The following is a 19,102-nucleotide window of genomic DNA, read 5'->3' on the forward strand; positions in this document are numbered from 1 at the left end:
ACGGGGTTTCACCGGGTTAGCCAGGATGGTCTCGATCTCCTGACCTCGTGATCCGCCCACCTCGGCCTCCCAAAGTGCTGGGATTACAGGCTTGAGCCACCGCGCCCGGCCTGTCTTTCATTTTCTTAATGATGTCTTCTAAGGGGCAAAACCTTTTATTCTAGTGAAGTAGTTTTTTTCCACATGGCTCATGCCTTTGCTATCCTGAGAACTCCTGAGCTGAGGAAGGCAGATCACTTGAGCCCTTGGTGTCAAGGCTGCAGTCAGCTATGATTGTACCACTGCACTCCAGCCTGGGTGACAGAAACCCTATCTCAAAAACAAACTCTTAGCCCAACTGGATATTGTAAAGATTTTCCCTCGTATTTTCTTCTGTGATCTTCTGCTATATTTTATGCTTGTTGACACTTAGATCTACAGTCCATATTTTTTAGGTTAACTTTTGCATACGGAGTGAACATCTTTTCTGTGTGTAGGAACATCCACCTGTCCTGGCACCTCTTGTTGAGAAACTGCGATTTCCCCCAGTGCAATGCCTCGCCGTCTTTGTTGAAAATTTATTCACCATAGGCTGGGCACGGTGGCTCACGCCTGTAATCCCAGCACTTTGGGAGGCCGAGGAGGGTGGATTACATGAGGTCAGGAGTTTAAGACCAGCCTGGCCAACATGGTGAAGTGTGGTCTCTACTAAAAAATATAAAACTAGCCAGGCATGGTGGCGCATGCCTGTAATCCTAGCTACTCGGGAGGCTGCGGCAAGAGAATTGCTTGAAACCGGGAGGCAGAAGTTGCAGTGAGCCGAGATTGTGCCATTGCACTCCAGCCTGGGTGACAAGAGCAAAACTCTGTCTCCAAAAAAAAAAAAAACCAAAAAAAGGCCGAGCGCGGTGGCTCACACCTGTAATCCCAGCATGTTGGGAGGCTGAGGCAGATGGATCACAAGGTCAGGAGATAGAGACCATCCTGGCTAACATGGTGAAACCCCATCTCTACTAAAAATACAAAAAATTAGCTGGGCATGGTGGCGGGCACCTGTAGTCCCAGCTACTTGGGAGGCTGAGGCAGGATGATGGTGTGAACCAGGGAGGCAGAGCTTGCAGTGAGCTGAGATCGCACCACTGCACTCCAGCCTGGGCGACAGAGCAAGACTCCATCTCAAAAAAAAAAAAAAAAAGAGGCTGGGAGCGGTGGCTTAAGCCTGTAATCCCAGCACTTTGGGAGGCCGAGACGGGCGGATCACGAGGTCAGGAGATTGAGACCATCCTGGCTAATACAGTGAAACCCCGTCTCTACTAAAAAATACAAAAAAATTAGCCGGGCGAGGTGGCGGGCGCCTGTAGTCCCAGCTACTCGGGAGGCTGAGGCAGGAGAATGGCGTGAACCCGGGAGGCGGAGCTTGCAGTAAGCCGAGATCCCGCCACTGCACTCCAGCCTGGGCGACAGAGCGAGACTCCGTCTCAAAAAAAAAAAAAAGACCCTGTTTCAAAATAAAAAATTGTTTTGACTACTCTAGGTCCTAGAAATGTCCACATAACTTTATTAATATACATTTAACTTATATTTTATTAATACAAATTTTAATTTCTATAAAAAGGCCTGGGAAAAGGAATTTGATAGGAATTCTGTTGACTCTATAGAACAATCTGGGGAGAACTACCAACTTAACAATACTGTATCTCCCAAACCATAAAAGTGGAAATTTAGCTCAGTATTTTAGCTTTCAGTGCACAAGTCTGACACTTTATTGTTAAATTTGTTCCTAAGTATTTTAGTCTCTCTAGTACTGTGTGATTGGAATTTTCTTAATGTCATTTTTGGCTTGTTGGTTGCTAATATATAAAATACAACTGATTTATATGTTGATTTTATATCCTGCAACCCTGAAAACTCACTGGTCTGTAAGATTCTTCAAAATTTTGTACACATAGGGCCAGGCATGGTGGCTCATGCCTGTAATCCCAGCACTTTGGGAGGCCAAGGCGGGCGGATCACCTGAGGTCAGGAGTTCAAGACCAGCCTGGCAAACATGGTAAAAATCCCATCTCTACTAAAAATACAAAATTAGCTGGGCGTGATGGGAGATGCCTGTAATCCCAGATACTCGGGAGGCTAAGGCAGAAGAATTGCTTGAACCCAGGAGGCGGATGTTGCAGTGAGTTGAAATGGCACCATTGCACTCCAGCCTCAGCAGCAGAGAGACCCTGTCTCTCAAAAAAAAAAAAAAAACCCAAAAGACACACACACAGACATATGTCTTTGCCAATGCTATGTCCTAGAATGATGGCATCACATTATTTTAACTGACTTTCTTGCATCACTGGAACTTTTAAAATAATTTTGTTTTTTAAAAACCTTTTTTTTTTTTGAGATGGAGTGCAATGGCACGATCTTGGCTCACTGCAAGCTCCACCTCCCGGGTTCAAGCGATTCTCCTGCCTCAGCCTCCTGAGTAGCTTGGGACTACAGGCACGTGCCACCATGCCCAGCTAATTTTTGTATTTTTAGTAGAGACGGGGTTTCACCATTGTGGCCAGGATGGTTTTGATCTCTTGACCTTGTGATCTGCCGGCCTCAGCCTCCCAAAGTGCTGGGATTACAGGCACGAGCCACCACACGCGGCCGAAACTTTTTAAGATAGGATCTATGTTGTTCGAGCTGGATTCAAATTCCTGGGCTAGCCGGGCGCGGTGGCTCAAGCCTGTAATCCCAGCACTTTGGGAGGCCGAGACGGGCGGATCACAAGGTCAGGAGATCGAGACCATCCTGGCTAACACGGCGAAACCCCGTCTCTACTAAAAACACAAAAAATTAGCCGGGCGAGGTGGCGGCGCCTGTGGTCCCAGCTACTTGGGAGGCTGAGGCAGGAGAATGGCGGGAACCCGGGAGGCGGAGCTTGCAGTAAGCTGAGATCTGGCCACTGCACTCCAGCCTGGGCGACAGAGCGAGACTCCGTCTCAAAAAAAAAAAAAAAAAAAAAAAAAAAAAAAAAAAAAAATTCCTGGGCTCAAGTGATCCTCCTACCTCAGCCTCCCAGGTAGCTGGGACTATAGGCATGTACTACTTTGTCCAGCTTCCAGCTTTTTCCATGTTTGTGAACTGCCTATTCATGTTCTTGGTGGTAATTGTTTCCCAAGGTTCTGTTTGTTTTGAGTTTGTGAGACTGTTTGATTTACAGAAGTTTTTGTTTTTTGGGTCTTGCTCTGTCATCCAGGCAGTACAGCGGCACAATCTTGGCTCCTGGCAGCCTCGACCTCTGGAGCTCACGGGATCCTCCCACCTCATCCTCCCAAGTAGTTGGGACCACAGGTAGCACCACCATGCCCAGTTAATTTTTTTTTTTTTTTTTTATGTTACAGCAATGAGTCTGGGTACTTTTTGTATTTTTTTTGTAGAGATGGGTTTTGCCATGTTGCCCAGGTTGGTGACTTACAGAAGTTAAAAAAGTCCTTACTGTCCTGCAAAGATAGGGACTCTTCTTTTTTACCTAACAATACCATGAACACACCCACCACAACTGCCAATGCTTTCTGACATCTAATAGTCTCTGCTCAATTTTCCCCAAGTTTCTTCTTGCAATCGTGTCCCCACATCAGGGTCTGGACAGAGGCCACGCTGTGCACTGGGAGGCCACTGCCTCCATTTCCTCTTCTGTGCTTCGTGCCACTCAGGTGTTGAGGAGCAGGTGTTTTGCTGACAATGTCCTGTGTTCTGGATTTGCTGGGCTGATCCCTCCGGTGTCCTGTGAACCCTCTCCCATCCTCTGCCCTTCTTAGGCAGGAGGAGCCCAGTTCGAGTTGTAGAGGCAGTGCTGGGGGCCTTCTGCTGCTTCACCTCATTGGACTTGTCTTCTGGTCCTACCTGTAGTGAGGTATGGTTGGTTCTGGGAAGCTGGGCTGGTCCGGTCCACCCATTATCAGTGGCCTCCTCAACTGTCATTGTCAATTTTCACTGTTTCTCACATGCATCATTTTATTGGGCACTGCAAAATGCTGATTTTCTAATTTTGGGATTTTTTTGAGAAAGTCTTGCTCTTTTGCCTGGGCTGGAGTGCAGGGGCACACTCGTGGCTCACTGCAACCTCCGCCTCCTGGGTTCAAGTGATTCTCATGCCTTGGCCTCCCAAAGTGTTGGGGTTACAGGCGTGAGTCACCGTGCCTGGCCTGATTTTCTAATTATTTCTGTATTTCTTAGCTGGAGTTCTTTATTTTTTTAAAAAAGGACCCCCTGTCATCAATTGTTGCCCCAAAATTAAATACTTCATACAGAAAAGACAAATGCCTGATTCTTTCCTTTTATTTCCCAGTTTTTATAAGTCAGTGCCCTTACAACTTCCAAAGGTAAACATGAGGTTTCTTTCCTTAAGCAGCATCATCAACTCTTGGATGTTGATATATTCAACACAAGCTAAAAAAAAAGGAATCTTAAGTCTTAAGATATCATTAAGAGTAACTTGAATTACTTATGAAGGATTTATATACTAAATATATGCTCACATTAATTTTCATATATAGATATTAATTTACAAGTAATTAACATGCTACAACATTTTATAATTCACTTCAATAATGTGTAGAGATAACATAAAAATTAACTCTAGCCTACCTTAGGCTACATGATCACAGACAAGCTGATGTAATTAAAATGAAAAGATTTATTTCCTGGTACTTTCATGGCTTTATTTTTACATTAAAATCTTTCATGATGTATTATTTATTGCTATCTTTCACCAAATGGTTGGCCAGTCAATCCCAGGGTGACTTCTTAATAATAACAGCTAATACATGTAAACCATAAACATTTATGAAAATTATACACCCTCATATAAATTTCATTATAACATACATAAATTACAAAAGAAAGAAAAAGTCAACGAGGATATGGGGGAAGCCAAAAGGAATACAAACTAACAAATGAACCTAACTATGTACAAATTATGCAAATCACATAATTTGCAGGAGGAGGTGGAAAGAAAAGAAATCATCTAGGCAACGTTTGAAACCAGTACTGTAGACGCTACAGGTCAAACACAAAAACAACAGTGCACAATTAAGGAAGGTGCCCTCCATAGTGACTGTGCCTCCTGGGGGCACAGGTTGAGCAGTTCACCTACAGCACTGACATGGCATAAGTGAATGTCGTGTCAATCTGAGAGCCAGGTTTACCCCTGTCACAGGAAGAAACTACACATAAGGAAAGGGGCAGGTGAGACAGGAACAGTAGGAACTGGACAGCTACAGAAACCAACGGGGGTAATTGCATAAGCACGTGTCACAGATCCACTTCCCAGCTCTGTCCCAGGAGGGCCCAGAAGCAACAAGCACAGCCATTGCCCAGGTCTTGGTTGCTAAATCCGTCTCCAGTGAGGGAGGGCTCCCTGGAGAAGTAGCTGGGTCCAGAGCTGGGACAAGGAAAACCGAAGACATCCCAAAATAAGGAAGTGCTTAAATAAGGATGGGGCACAGGAGACAATCTCCAGGAGCTCCCAGTGGCCAAAGCATGACAGTATCAGATTATGACTCACAGACTCAAACAAACATCCCTTGAGTTCATACTGATACACACATCTAAAGAAATAAATGGTAGGTCTGGCGCAGTGGCTCATGCCTGCAATCCCAGCACTTTGGGAGGCCAAGGCGGGCGGATCACTTGAGCTCGAGAATTTGAGACCAGCCTGAGCAACATAAGGAAACCCCATCTCTACAAGAAATACAAAAACTTAGCTGTGCATGGTGGTGAGCACCTGTGGTTCTAGCTACTCAGGAGGCTGAGATGGAATGATCACTTGAGTCCGGGAGGTCGAGGCTGCAGTGAGCCATGATACAGCCACTGCACTGCAGCCTGAGCGACAGAGCAAGACCCTGTCTCAGAAAAAAAAAGCTGGAGAAGGGACTGCTCTTTCTTAGAGACGAATTCCAATTAATAAACGTCAAAGGAATGAGGAAAATGCAAAAATCACCTTTGAAAACTAAGTTAATAATTACTGCATTGCAAGACCCACCAGTGGATGCTGAAATTGGTGGGTAGGCCGGGCGCGGTGGCTCACGCCTGTAATCCTAGCACCTTGGGAGGCCGAGGTGGGTGGATTGCCTGAGCTCAGGAGTTCAACACCAGCCTGGGCAACATGGTGAAACCCCGTCTCTACTAAAAATACAAAAAAAATTACCTGGGCATGGTGGCGTGTGCCTGTAATCGCAGCTGCTTGGGAGGCTGAGATGGGAATTGCTTGAAGCTGGGAGGCGGAGGTTGCAGTGAGCTGAGATTGTGCCACTGCACTCCAGCCTGGGTAACAGAGTGAGACTCCATCTCAAAAAAAAAAAAAAAAAAAAAAATTAGAAATTAGTGGGTAAAACTTGGAAGAGAAACAGACATTCACTTAGTCTGGAAGTATCTCCCCGAGGTATTTATGGATGACAAAGGGAAAACAGTAACTATGTAGTGGAGAAGGCCCGGCAGCCGCAACTGCCACCTGAACTAACACGACCAAGGGTTGGACAGACTGACATTGCGTATCTCCACTATGCATTGAGAAGAGGACATCCCAGCTGTGGTATTCATGCCAAAAAATAAACCAGCAGGGCATGGTGGCTCAGGCCTGTAATCCCAGCACTTTGGGAGGCCAAGGCAGATGGATCACAAGGTCAGGAGTTCAAGATCAGCCTGGCCAGCATGGTGAAACCTTGTCTCTACTAAAAATACAAAAATTAGCCAGGCGTGGTGTTGGGCGCCTGTAATCCCAGCTACTTGGGAGGCGGAGGCAGGAGAATCGCTTGAACCTGGGAGGCAGAGGTTGCAGTGAGCTGAGATCACACCACTGCACTCCAAATTGGGAGACAGAGTGAGACTCCATCTCAAAAAAAAAAAACCAAAAAAACAAAAACCTTGTCCAGTCATAAGGTCGGAGTCCCCAATGCAAGGGACATTCTACGAAACAGCTGACAGTACCCTTCAAAAGTGTCAAGGTCATAAAAGACAAAAGCTTCTTTTCTATAAATCTGAATATAAAAATGGTAACATTTCAGGAAATTCGTAGTTAAACAGAGAAATAGACTGACATTAATAGGCTGTGTTGGGTGTGGTGGCTGACGCCTGTAATTCCAACACTTTGGGAGGCCAAGGCAGGAGGATCCCTAGAGTGCAAGAAGAGTGCACGAGTTCGAGACCAACCTGGGCAACATGGTGAGACCCCATCTATACAGTTTTAAAAACCAGCCAGGCGCGGTGGTGGTTGCCTGTAGTCCCAGCATAAGGAGGCTGAGGTGGGAGATCCCTTGATCCTGGGAGTTCCAGGATGCAGTTAGCTGTGTTTGTGCCACTGCACTCTAGCCTGGACATCAGAGGGAGACCTTGTCTCAAAACACAATTTTTAAAAATTTAGTTTTTAGTTTTTTTTTTTAAAGATACTGAGATGGTACTATGTCCATTTCAGGAAGAATATCATAGCACTTTTCAGACAAGTTTTTTTTTTTTTTCTTTTTTTTTGAGACAGAGTCTTGCTCTGTCACCCCGGCTGGAGTGCAGTCGTGCGATTTTGGCTTACTGCAAGCTCTGCCTCCCGGTTTCATGCCATTCTCCTGCCTCAGCCTCCCAAGTAGCTGGGACTACAGGCGCCCACCACCACGCCTGGCTAATTTTTTTGTATTTTTAGTAGAGATGGTGTTTCACCGTGTTAGCCAGGATGGTCTCGATCTCCTGACTTTGTGATCTGCCTGCCTCAGCCTCCCAGTGTGCTGGAAATACAGGCGTGAGCCACTGTGCCTGGCCTGAGACAAGTTTTTCTATAAAACTTAATGACATAAGGTAATAGGAAGAGACATGATCCTCATCTTTATGTAACTGGAGTTCAGGTATTCATTATGCTCAACAAAATCAACCTTTTATGATGCTACTTTGTTGAATGTGATGAATGCCACTGATAATAGGAAATTTAATTCCATTTAGGATATGTGTGTTTCCAAGTAAAGTCCTTCTAAATCTGCCACGGTGGCGATTTATCCATGGTAACGTCTATTCAGTCCAGACATAAAAAAGATAGAGACTAAAGACATTAAAAAAAAAAAAATTACAAAGAAGAAACTGCAAAGCAAAATCACAATGAGATATTACTTCACACCCAGTAGGATGACTAAACTATAAAAGATGAGTGTTGGTGAGAATGTGGAGAAATTGGAACCCTCATACATTGCTGGTAGAAATATAAAATGCTGCAGCTGCTTCGAAAAGTCTGGCAGTTCCTCAAAAAATTAAAGTTACCTCATGACCCAGCAATTCTACTCGAGAATTGAAAAGATGTTAATATAAAATGTATATAAAAATGTTCACAGCAGCATCATTCTTATAAAGTCATGGAGTGGAGGCAACCCCAATGTCCATGAACAGATGAATAGACAAAAAAAAACGTGGTATATCTATGCCAGTAGTCGGCCATAAAAAGGAATAGTCTTAGACATAGTACAACACAGATGCACATTCAAAACGCTGGCTGGGGATGGGCACGGTGGCTCACGCCTGTAATCCTAGCACTCTGGGAGGCCAAGACGGGCAGATCAGGAGATAGAGACCATCCTGGCTAACAGGGTGAAATGCCGTCTCTACTAAAAACACATTTGCCACGTGGTGGTGGGTGCCTGTAGTCCCAGCTTCTTGGGAAGCTGAGGTAGGAGAATCACTTGAACCCGGGAGGCAGAGGTTGCAGTGAGCCGAGATTGCACCATGGCACTCCAGCCCAGGTGAGAAGAGTGAAACTCCATCTCAAAAAAAAAAAAAAAAAGAAAAGAAAAAACAACTTTGCTGGATGTGGCAGCATGTGCCTGTGGTCCCAGTTACTTGGGAGGCTGAGGTGGGAAGATTGCTTGAGCCCAGGATTTGCATTTACAGTAAGCTATGATTGAGCTACCACACTCCAGCCTCGTGACAAAGCGAGACCCTGTCTCTTAAAAAAAGAAACCTGGCCGGGTGTGGTGGCTCATGCCTGTAATCTCAGCACTTTGGGAGGCCCAGGTGGATGGATCATGAGGTCAGGAGATCGAGACCATCCTGGCTAACATGATGAAACCGTCTCTACTAAAAATACAAAAACAAAATTAGCTGGGCGTTGTGGTGGGCGCCTGTAGACCCAGCTACTTGGGAGGCTGAGGCAGGAGAATGTCTTGAGCCCAGGAGGCAGAGCTTGCGGTGAGCCGAGATTGCACCACTGCACTCCAGCCTGGGCGACAGAGCGCCTCCGTCTCAAAAAAAAGAAATCTATTATGTTAAGTCAAAGAAGGTAGATACTAATGACACTGATTTTATGAAATGTCCAGAATAGGCAAATCCAGAGACAAAATGAAGGTTAGTGGTCGCTGGGGCTAGGGAGTGACTGCTAGTGGGTAGGTTTTTTTGTTGTTTTTTTTTAAGATGGGGTTTCACTCTTGTTGCCCAGGCTGGACTGCAATGGCACGATCTTGGCTCACTGCAACCTCCACCTCCCAGGTTCAAGCAATTCTCCTGCCTCAGTCTCCCTAGTAGCTAGGATTACAGGCATGTGCCACCACGCCCGGCTAATTTTGCATTTTTAGTAAGAGACAGGGTTTCTCCATGTTGGTCAGGCTGGTCTCAAACTCCTGACCTCAGGTGATCCGCCCGCCTCGGCCTCCCAAAGTGCTGAGATGACAGGCGTGAGCCACCGCGCCTGGCCTAACTAGTGGGTAGGTTTTTTTTCTGAAATTCGATGGTGGTGGATGTGTGACACGGTGAATATAGGGAAAGCCGCTGACCTGTGCAGTGACTTTAAGTGGGTGAATTTCATAACGTTAATTACATCTCAATAAAGCTCTTACTTCCGACAACCCTGCAAAGTAACAGCATTCTCCCCGGAGGGTCCTGGGAAGGCAATTTGGTTCGCACCAATGTGTACCAAATGGAACCACAAAAGGGTAAATACCCTTTTGTGATTACTGAATGCTACTTTTTGAACTAAAAAACTGGTTTTCTTTTTTGTACTTTTTATTGGGGGCTGGTGGGACAGGGTCTCACTGTATTGCCCAGGCTGGATTCAAATCTCTGGGCTTAAGCAATCTTCCCAAGTAGCTGGATTACAAGGAAACACCACCATACCCAGGTATAAACAAGTTTTAAGAACAGTTTAGGCTGGGTGTGGTGGCTCACAGTGGTTCACACCTGTAATCCCAGCACTTTGGGAGACTGAGGTGGGCACTTGAGGTCAGGAGTTTGAGACCAGCCTGACCAACATGGTGAAACTCCATCTCTATTAAAAATACAAAAATTAGCTGGGTGTGGTGGAGCACAGGTGGAGTCCCAGCTACTCAGGAGGCTGCAGGCTGAGGCGGAAGAATTGCTTGAATTTTGGAAGTGGAGGTTGCAATGAGCTGAGATCACGCCACTGCACTCTAGCCTGGGTGATAGACTCTGTCTCAAAAAAAAAAAAAAAGCAAGCACTTTGTATTATATATATATGTATATATATGTGTACATATACGTATATGTCTCTGTGTGTGTGTATATATATTTTTTTGAAACGGAGTCTCACTCTGTCGCCAGGATGGTGTGCAGTGGCACAATCTCAGCTCACTGCAACCTCCGACTCCCGGGGTCAAGCGATTCTCCTGCCTCAGCCTCCCGAGTAGCTAGGATTACAGGCATGCACCACCATGCCCAGCTAATTTTTGTATTTTTAGTAGAGACGGGGGTTTCACCATGTTGGCCAGGATGGTCTCAATCTTCTGACCTTGTGATTTGCCCTCCTCAGCCTCCCAGAGTGCTGGAATTACAGGCGTGAACCACCAAGACCGGCCTATATTTTATATATTTTTAAAACAAAACAGAAGTCAGTCTACTCCACGTCCTCTGCCTTCAGGTGTCATCTACATCGAGGCCCTCCATGCCGGGCCCCAGCCCGTGGCCTCCCCACACTGGCTGGCTCTTCCCCAGGCTAGACCACAACCTCTGGGTGATGTCCTCACAGGGCTCCTTCCTTCATGGCCTAGCAGGGGCCAGATATTAATGCCGTGTCAACTGCCCACCCTGGCCATGCTGGGGGCCTGGCTTGTTCTTGAGCCTTCCAAGTGTGTTCCCACCATGGGACCTTTGCACCTGCCATTCTCTGCCAGTGAAGCTTCCCCCAATACCCATTTATTTATTGAGGGCAGGCCTGACCCTGAAGAACTAAGACTGGCCGGGTCCCGCCCAGCTCCTCCCTGGTCCCTTTGTTTTCTTCCACAGCCTTTTCGCCATCTGACATCTTGTATTTCACTGTCTTGTCTTTTCCTCATTAGAATGTGTTCTACCAGGACAGAGATTTCGTGTTTCATTCACTGCTGGTTTCCCTGGCACCTGAAATGGTGCCTGGAGTGCAGCAGGCTCCACGTATCTGTGGGGTAAGAAAATGAACTTCCTGCGGGGCACGGTGGCTCACGCCTGTAATCCCAGCACTTTGGGAGGCCGAGGCGGGCGGATCACGAGGTCAGGAGTTCCAGACCAGCCTGGCCAACACAGTGAAACCCTGTCGCTATTAAAAATACAAAAATTAGCTGGGCGTGGTGGCAGGCACCTGTAATCCCAGATACTCAGGAGGCTGAGGCAGGGGAATTGCTTGAACCAGGAAGATGAAGGTTTGAGTGCTCCCTCAAAAAAAAAAAAAAACAAACCTCTAAAATGAAGGACTGTATTACTAGACGGCTGAGAGGATAAATGAAATGTATGTAGAACGTCCAGCAGCGCTGCAGCCTCGGACACCAGCTGACCATCTGTGCAGCCTGACAGAGGAGTGCTCTTGCAGCCTGTGTTCCCACCATGCCGCACACTCCACTCCCGTTAGGCTAGACTGCAACCTATCACTTGTATGTTTCCTGTATCAGACCATCAGTTCACTGTAGGTAAGAATCAAAAGTTTCTCATTTACATGACAACTCTGTTGCCAGATGCAGACATAACCATCTCATGGGATCTGAAAGGATTTCTGAGAGCAACAATGTAGCCCCTTGACCCACAGGAGGCTGAACATGATTCAATTAGCTTCCTAGTCTAAACTGCTTGTTAGATCTCTGTGCACACCAGCCAAAAGCCAGAGCACCTGTGGGAGCTGCACGCTGACACCTGAGACCCTCTCCAAGGACCCCAGGCTGAAGACAGAGCTGGGCAGGCCATGTGCCACCCTGGAAGAGCTCCAAGTCCCACAGGAATGCTGCCTCTCCTGCCTGGGGCTGGCCAGTTCCTACTCTCAACCCATGCCGGCCAGGGAAAGGGACCAGGAAGAACAGGGCTTCCCTTTTCTCCCCACATTTGAACACCCTGAGTGTAATCTGGCTTTGCCACCCTTCAATCATATGTCCCATCTGGGTCAATCCCTGTGCTTTCTTTTTTTTCCAAGACGGCGTTGCACTCTTTTTCACCCAGGCTGGAGTGAAATGGCGCGATCTCGGCTCACTGCAACCTCCACCTCCCCGGTTCAAGCGGTTCTCCTGCCTCAGCCTCCGGAGTAGCTGGGATTACAGGCACATGGCACCACGGAACCACAGGACTGCCAGAGGCAGAGAAGGTTCCCCGCGAGTGCCCATGGGGCAAAGGCTGTCAGTTCAGTTTGTGGGCTATAGCTTGCTGCCTGAGCAAAACATCACTCAGTCACCAGGTGGGGGGGCAGCAGGGCGCTGGGCAGTGTGGAGTGTCTGCCCTGCAAGGCCCTGTGCCCGGAGGACTGGCAGCACCCTTCAGGAGAGGACCAGACAGCCCAGCTGGCCAAGACCTCAGGTCTACTTGCTGTCTGTGCAGTCAGTGGAAAAGCCCGCTCCTGTCTCATAAGCCCCCCAATGGGACAATAAATTAAATAGTCCTCTAGCCTTGGAAGTAAAGTAAGGTTTTGTGTTTTATGAATAAGGAAATGAAGGCTGGGTACGATGAGGCTCAGCCCAGCTACCTGACCTGCTGCCCACCAAAAGCCCCAGTGGCTTCCAGACCCAGCCTCTACCCTAGTTATAAATGGCCAGCCCTGCCCCCACCCCAGGAACAGAATCAGGTCATTCTCCTTTGACCACTCGGCAGCACCTGCCTCAAAGACCCACCACTGGACCCCCAGCAAATGCCAGCTATTGTTTCTATGACATCATTTTCTCTACTTCCATAACCTCCAACCCTCCCAAGACCATGCCACATGTGGACACTACCTCAACGTGTCCACGTGCTATCAGCTGACAAACTGGAGAGGTCTGGCTCTAGGCAGTGCTCTCCTGCGGGCCAGCTGGTGCCTCTGCCCAGCCTGTCCGATGCGGAGCACTCCAGATGCTGACACCCCTCAGCAACGACACCTACCCACCCAGTCCCCCAAGGCCTCATAATACTTCATTCCCATGCCCCTCACTCCTGAGAATGCCAGTAAGCCCCAAATGCCAGTAAGTCATTCCTTCCTCCAAATACCTGTTACGTCACTACTGCACAACCAAAGCAGTGCTGCCTGTCAGTCCTGGCATTTGTCACACCCTCCAGAGGCTGATCATACCAGTCCACCAGGTGCCCTCTCCACTTCCTAAGCAGCAGGGAGCCAGTCCTAGCACGGCCCCAGAGAGCAGCCCCCCTGCCTGGCATGAGCCTGCTCAGGTCTTGCTCCAACACTGAGGCCAGGCCAAGGGCACCTGCTTGGGGATAACCTGATTCCAACTCACTGAACTGATGACATTTTCCTGTCACATTCACAGCAACTAAAGCTAGGTACTTAGTAATCCTTTCTCCTGCTAGACTGGGCTTCTGGAAGGGCCAAGATTAGTCATCCTGCTCATCTGGGTTTCTAGACTGTGGCCCTGGCTGGCATGGGGCAAGCTGCTTAGATGGCAGCTGCTGACCTGTAGTGACATCTGTGACCAACAGTGAAAGGGCCACCCTTAGTCACACTCCCCTGCCCATGACTCAGCCAGGTCCATCCCACCATGGAAGCAAGCTTAGCCTGGGATGTGTGCCCGCAGGAGCCGCTGGTGCAGGGAAAGGTTTCTGCAGACACGGCGTATATTCCTGTCTGTCTCTCCACTACCACTACCCACTGCCCTGGTCTTCTGTACATCCCAGCAGTGGGACAGTGGCATCAGGCAAAACTCGGGAGCTTCCTTGTCCCCCTTCCCATCTCATTCTCAAAGTGCTGTCACCAATCCAGCATCGGGGGCATAAGGCTCTCTCTCCACTGCCCAGCTTGGAGTGCAGCGGCATGATAATGGCTCACAGCAGCCTCGACCTCCAGGGCTCAAGCAATCCTCCCACCTCAGCTTTTAGACTAGCTGAGACTACAGGAGCATGCCACCACACCCAGCTAATTTTTGTATTTTTAGTAGAGACGGGGTGTTGCCATGTTGCCTAGGCTGGTCTCCAACTTCTGGGCTCAAGAGATCCTCCTGCCCTGACCTCCCAAAGTGCTGGGATTACAGGTATCAGACGTTGCCCCACTCTTTTTTGAGACGGAGTTTTACTCTTGTTGCCCAGACTGGAGTGCAATGGCACAATCTCAGCTCACTGCAACCTCCACCTCCCCGGTTCAGGCGATTCTTTTGCCTCAGCCTCCCGAGTAGCTGGGATTACAGGCATGCGCCACCACACCCAGCTAATTTTGTATTTTTAGTAGTGACGCGGTTTCGCCATGTTGGTCAGGCTGCTCTTGAACTCCTGACCTCAGGTGATCCGCCTGCCTCAGCCTCCCAAAGTGCTGGGGATTACAGGTGTAAGCCACCACGCCCAGCCGCCCCACTCTTAAATGGACAGATTGTCACAGCTTCCACCAGTCACTTCATCAAATACACAACTAAGAGAGAATCCTCATACCTTGCTCTGTGGCAACGTTAAAAAAAAAAATAGAAAAACAAAGGAATTACACTACCAAGTCAAAACTGCTGAATCCACGTTTCTCTGAAAACCAAAGTACCAGAAAGGAAGGAATAGCCCAGAGATGCTCTGGCTGTGGGAAGTCTGTGGACAGCACACAGGGCAGCCCGCCCCACCCCAACCTCCCCTCACCTGGAGGCACAGGCACAAGGGTCAACAGGTGGCTCCGGGCAAAGGTGTCCTCCCACCTGGTGAGTTAGAGAGGAAGGCGTTAGGTGTGAGGCAGGAAAGAGAATGAGAAAGGAAGCAGGCAGCTTCGGCCCTCCAGGAGTGGGGACCCCCCACCACCCCCACAACCCATGCCAGCGTCAGGCGTCCAACACCAGATGGGGCTGCACCCTCCATCCCCAACTCAGGTTCCCCCCCACCAGCTGGACAGACACCAAAGTCCTAGCCCAGGCTTGGACTCCAACAGTGGGACGAATCAAACAGTTCCAGTTCTACACACATTTCTATTTTATTATGGAAAAGGTGGAAACGCCACCTTCTCCACAACAGCAACCGGTAAAATTTATCCCAAAAATAACTCGGTACAAAACAGGTCTGTTTCAGAATTTAAAAAAAAAAAAAAAAGGAAAAAAAAAAAAAACCTTTACATGAGTTTTTAAATCCTATTTTAAAACATAAAAGAAACAAATCCATCATTGGCCGCACAGCCCCAGCCACCGCCCACCCCCGACCAGGGAGCAAGAGGAAACGCCTGGGTCCTGTTCCACACGCGGATTTGCCGGTCTGTTTAACTGGTGTCCATCTGAAACACAGAGGAAAAAGAGGCTCGCATTCACAGAAGGCCTGCTCCCCACTGTGGCTTCGACCGGGCCCCCAGCTGGCTCCCCCGGGACTCACTCTCGCATTATAGGCGTCCAGCTGGGCATCCAGCTCCTCTGCCGAAAGCTGCTGCTTTGAATTTCTGCCGGCACCTCTGCCTCTTCCACGGGCGCCTCCACGGGTGCCCCTCCGAGTGCCTCCACCACCACCAAAACCTCCAGCGCCACGGTTTCTAGTCATGCCACCTCTGTTTACGCTAGCAAGGAAAACGAAACCGTTCGCATAGCTGGAAGAACCCCAAGGGCGATACAGCTACACCCTAGGCCAACACCCTTCCCCAGAGGCCCCGGAAGTCACCTCTGTGCAGGTCTCCGCTGTGTATCAATCTGTGATGTGACGAGCTGAATGTTCATGGGGCGGCCTGCGGCAAAGAATACAAGAGGGCACGTTCTAATGAGAGGCTCTGAAACCAACCCAGCTGGCACCACACCCTGGTCTCCATGCAAACACTGGAAAGGGCCTCTGTGTGTCTCAAATGCCCCCGACAAGGGAAATGGCCTGGAGATACTGGTGGGAGAACAAAATGGCAAGGAAGCAACCCCACCAACACCTCCTCATCCTTCTCAGTCCAGACTGGGTGGGCTGCTTGCTGAGGTGTCAGGGTGCTCGTGGGTGGAGAGGTGTGGGTGACCTGACGAAGAAGAACCGGTACCTTTGTCTTTACGACTACAGCCCCGCACTCAGAGGTGTACTATGGCGGTTCTGAGAAGGCTTCACAGAAGTGAATCTTCCGGAAGGAGCTGAAGGAGGGGAGGGATGTAGCTTGCTGGATGGGGGTTCACAAGAGGTTGGTCCAGATGTGTGGGGCAGCATGAGAGGTGGCAGATGGAAGAGAGAGACAAAGGGGCAAATGCAAAGTGTCCTCAGCCACAGGGGTACCCCATTTTCCTACCTGGACAGGTGCCAGCCCCAAACTCCACAAGCCCCACAGTCAGCGTGGGTCTACCCCCAGACTCACCATCCAGAGGGACGCCGTTGTACTGCTTCATGGCCTTCAGGGCATCTGCCTTCCGCTCAAAGTGCACGTCTGCTGTTCCTAAGCTGCGGCCAGAGCGATCATAGTGCACAGCCGCCTTCTTCAGCGTTCCAAATTCAGCAAAGAGTTCCTGGGAGTTGCAAAGAACAGTTGTCAGAAAAGCAACAAAACTGGGTTCCTTCTGGTGGCCCAGGGACAGGCCCTGGAAGCGTGAGTTGCTTTGGGGGTGGTTCCCTGGGAGGCAGGACAGTGGTAACGGGAAATGAGGGAAGGGTGGGGCAGAAGGGACAGCAACTTCCAAGAGCACCTGGGTCTGAGGGCTCCTGCCATTGTGGGGACCTGACACGTGTACCATGATGCAGATAGAGGAAGTCGCAAAGCCCACTAGCAAGGGGCACAAAATTAAGCCACTATCCTCCTCAACGAAGGAAAATTTACAACACACCCAAGGGCTGTTCCAAGAAACGGTAAAGGCCAAGATCAAGAGCAAGAGCAAGGGAAGCAGTCCGATATCAGACCAGCTTGAAGGGCCTGTAGATTCGGGAGCCCTGACCCCAGCCCCTCCCCCAGAGGCAGGTTCTGGCTCACCTTTCCCTCTCCTCCTACTCAAGCCTGCCGCAAAGTCTGAAGTCAAGCGCTGCCATGGAAACTGCCCTGACCTCAGGCAGGCTGGGAGTTGGAGAGGGAACCCAGAGTGTGGGGATACTCCGGCCGCAGGCACACAGCGGGAACTGGAGTTCACCAAAAGCGGTTTCCAGTGGATGCTAGAAACCACCTTAAAAAAAGTGTTGAGACACTGTGAGTGCTCACTGGCCCTACTCTGTCCTCCCAAGGCAAATGGCTGGGCTGTGGGCAACTGAACCCTGCCCAGCCATCTCCAAAACTGATTCCCAAAAAATCATTTCTTAACCAGAAAACAAGTTTAAATGCCATTGGGATTCAATTTTTCTTTTTTAAAAAAAGAAAAGCTTCAACCAAAGATGGGCTTGAGAATCATGTCACTGAAGGGACACGGGGGTGGGGAGTGATAAAACCGCAGCGTACAACGTCTTTATAAGACAATACTCAAGGCAAACAGAGCCAGAAAATCACACAGGCTTCCTGTGCTTCATAAGGTACATAAAAAAGATTATTTTTCTCACATTAACCCACTAAAAGGGGCACAACATTTAAAGAGCAACTGGGCTGGGTTAAACAGCCAACAACCACTCACATTTGATCAGTCTTGGTCCCTGTTAGAAACTGGAAGCCCTGGCTGGGGATGTTCACTCACAGAACCCATATTCAGACTATCAGCAGCAGTTCCTCAGGCTCGGCTAGGCTCGCACCTGCCTGCGGACTGAGCCTGGCTTTACTAGAGCCAGGTCTGTCCTGCAGCCCTTGAGAGCTGGGAGCGCTCCCTTGGCTAAGGCGGGAAGGGGACTCAGGGCCCCATCCCCCAAATCACGATCGGTCCTGTGCAGGGCGAACGGCTCACCGAGAAGCCCTCGTCTCTTACCTGAATATCGGCGTCTGAAACTCCAAAATCCAGATTGGACACCAGCAGTTTCCCACCCGTCTCCACGCCGGCACCACCCCCGAAGCCACTGTCGAAAAGATCGTGCTGCCACTTGTCGGGAAGTTGTTTTGGCTGAAGAAAAAAAACCGCAACAACAGCAGATCCGTGAGTCTCAGTGCAGGCCTTTCCTGGCCCTCACGGCTACTCCGGACCCTTCCTCTTCCCGGCCTGAGAGGATCCGGCCGAGACGGGGCCGCCAGCGCTCCCTCCGGCGCAGCAGCTGCCCCAGCCCGAGGCGGCACGGTCCCACCGCGGCCGCACAACTTCAGTTCCCTTCGACTAACTTCCCGCCGCCGGTGCCGCGCCCAGCGTCCCCTCCTCTCCTGCCGCCACGAGGCCCCGGCGGCCGGAACAAACAAAGAGCCGGGAAGAGTCTCAGCCTCCGAGACCGGGCCCCGAAAGAACGACCTCGCTCCCGCCCACCACCCCCTCCGCGCCCACACGCACCCTCCGGACCTCCGGGCGGCCGCTCCACCGGCCCTATCTGTCCGCCGGCCCGGGTCTCCACCGCGAGACGCCCCGGCCCCGGCTGGTCCCCTCCCGCTCTCCGGCGCGGCCGGCCTCCGCACTCACCCTGCTGTAGGGCGCCGGTCGGTTCCTGCCGCCTCCGCCGGCCGCGCCGCGGGCGATGGCCGGCCGGTTCCGGATGGGCCCGCCGCCTCGACTCACTCGCGCGGCGGCCTGCGCCCCACCGCCGCGACCGCCCTGGGAGCCGGCCCGGCCGCGGCCCCGGCCCCCGCCGCGGCCGCCTCGTTGGCTCCGGTTCAGTTTAATGATGTCGTCCAGAGACATGTCCATTTTGTCGGCCATGGCGGGCGCGGAATCGGGCATCGGCTCGAGCCCGCGCGTCAGCACGCCGGCGCGTCACTTCCGGCGCCTCGTGAGGCCTT

General features: G+C 50.1%; 1 protein-coding gene across 3 annotated transcripts; it reads right to left on the minus strand.

Moving 5' to 3' along the window:
* Window positions 1-4,277: 4,277 nt before the first annotated feature.
* Window positions 4,278-19,074, minus strand: LOC105469314 (Aly/REF export factor). Of its 3 annotated transcripts, none has more exons than XM_071081839.1 (8): window positions 18,786-19,074; window positions 18,153-18,284; window positions 16,637-16,784; window positions 15,976-16,039; window positions 15,697-15,874; window positions 14,983-15,601; window positions 6,164-6,303; window positions 4,278-4,404 (listed from the first exon to the last, which is right to left on the minus strand). In XM_071081839.1, the coding sequence occupies exons 1-6, from the start codon at window positions 19,041-19,043 to the stop codon at window positions 15,587-15,589; spliced, it is 795 nt and encodes a 264-aa protein (XP_070937940.1). In that variant the 5' UTR covers window positions 19,044-19,074; the 3' UTR covers window positions 4,278-4,404; window positions 6,164-6,303; window positions 14,983-15,586. The 3 variants fall into 3 exon arrangements, with proteins under 3 accessions (XP_070937940.1, XP_070937942.1, XP_011718521.1); XM_071081841.1 differs by having other exon boundaries at window positions 4,278-5,398; XM_011720219.3 differs by having other exon boundaries at window positions 4,278-6,303.
* Window positions 19,075-19,102: the final 28 nt, after the last annotated feature.

This window comes from Macaca nemestrina, chromosome 17, assembly GCF_043159975.1.
Source record: "Macaca nemestrina isolate mMacNem1 chromosome 17, mMacNem.hap1, whole genome shotgun sequence".
In the NCBI taxonomy this organism is placed as follows: Eukaryota; Metazoa; Chordata; class Mammalia; order Primates; family Cercopithecidae; genus Macaca; species Macaca nemestrina.

Bases quoted from the DNA above. Each gene is read 5' to 3' on its own strand.
- LOC105469314 (XM_071081839.1), bottom strand. From the start codon at position 19,043: ATGCCCGATTCCGCGCCCGCCATGGCCGACAAAATGGACATGTCTCTG. The intron at 18,285-18,785 runs GTGAGTGCGGAG...TTTTTTCTTCAG, and splicing joins GACCGGCGCCCTACAGCAGG to CCAAAACAACTTCCCGACAA. The intron at 15,875-15,975 runs GTGACTTCCGGG...TTTCCTTGCTAG, and splicing joins CAGCGGAGACCTGCACAGAG to CGTAAACAGAGGTGGCATGA.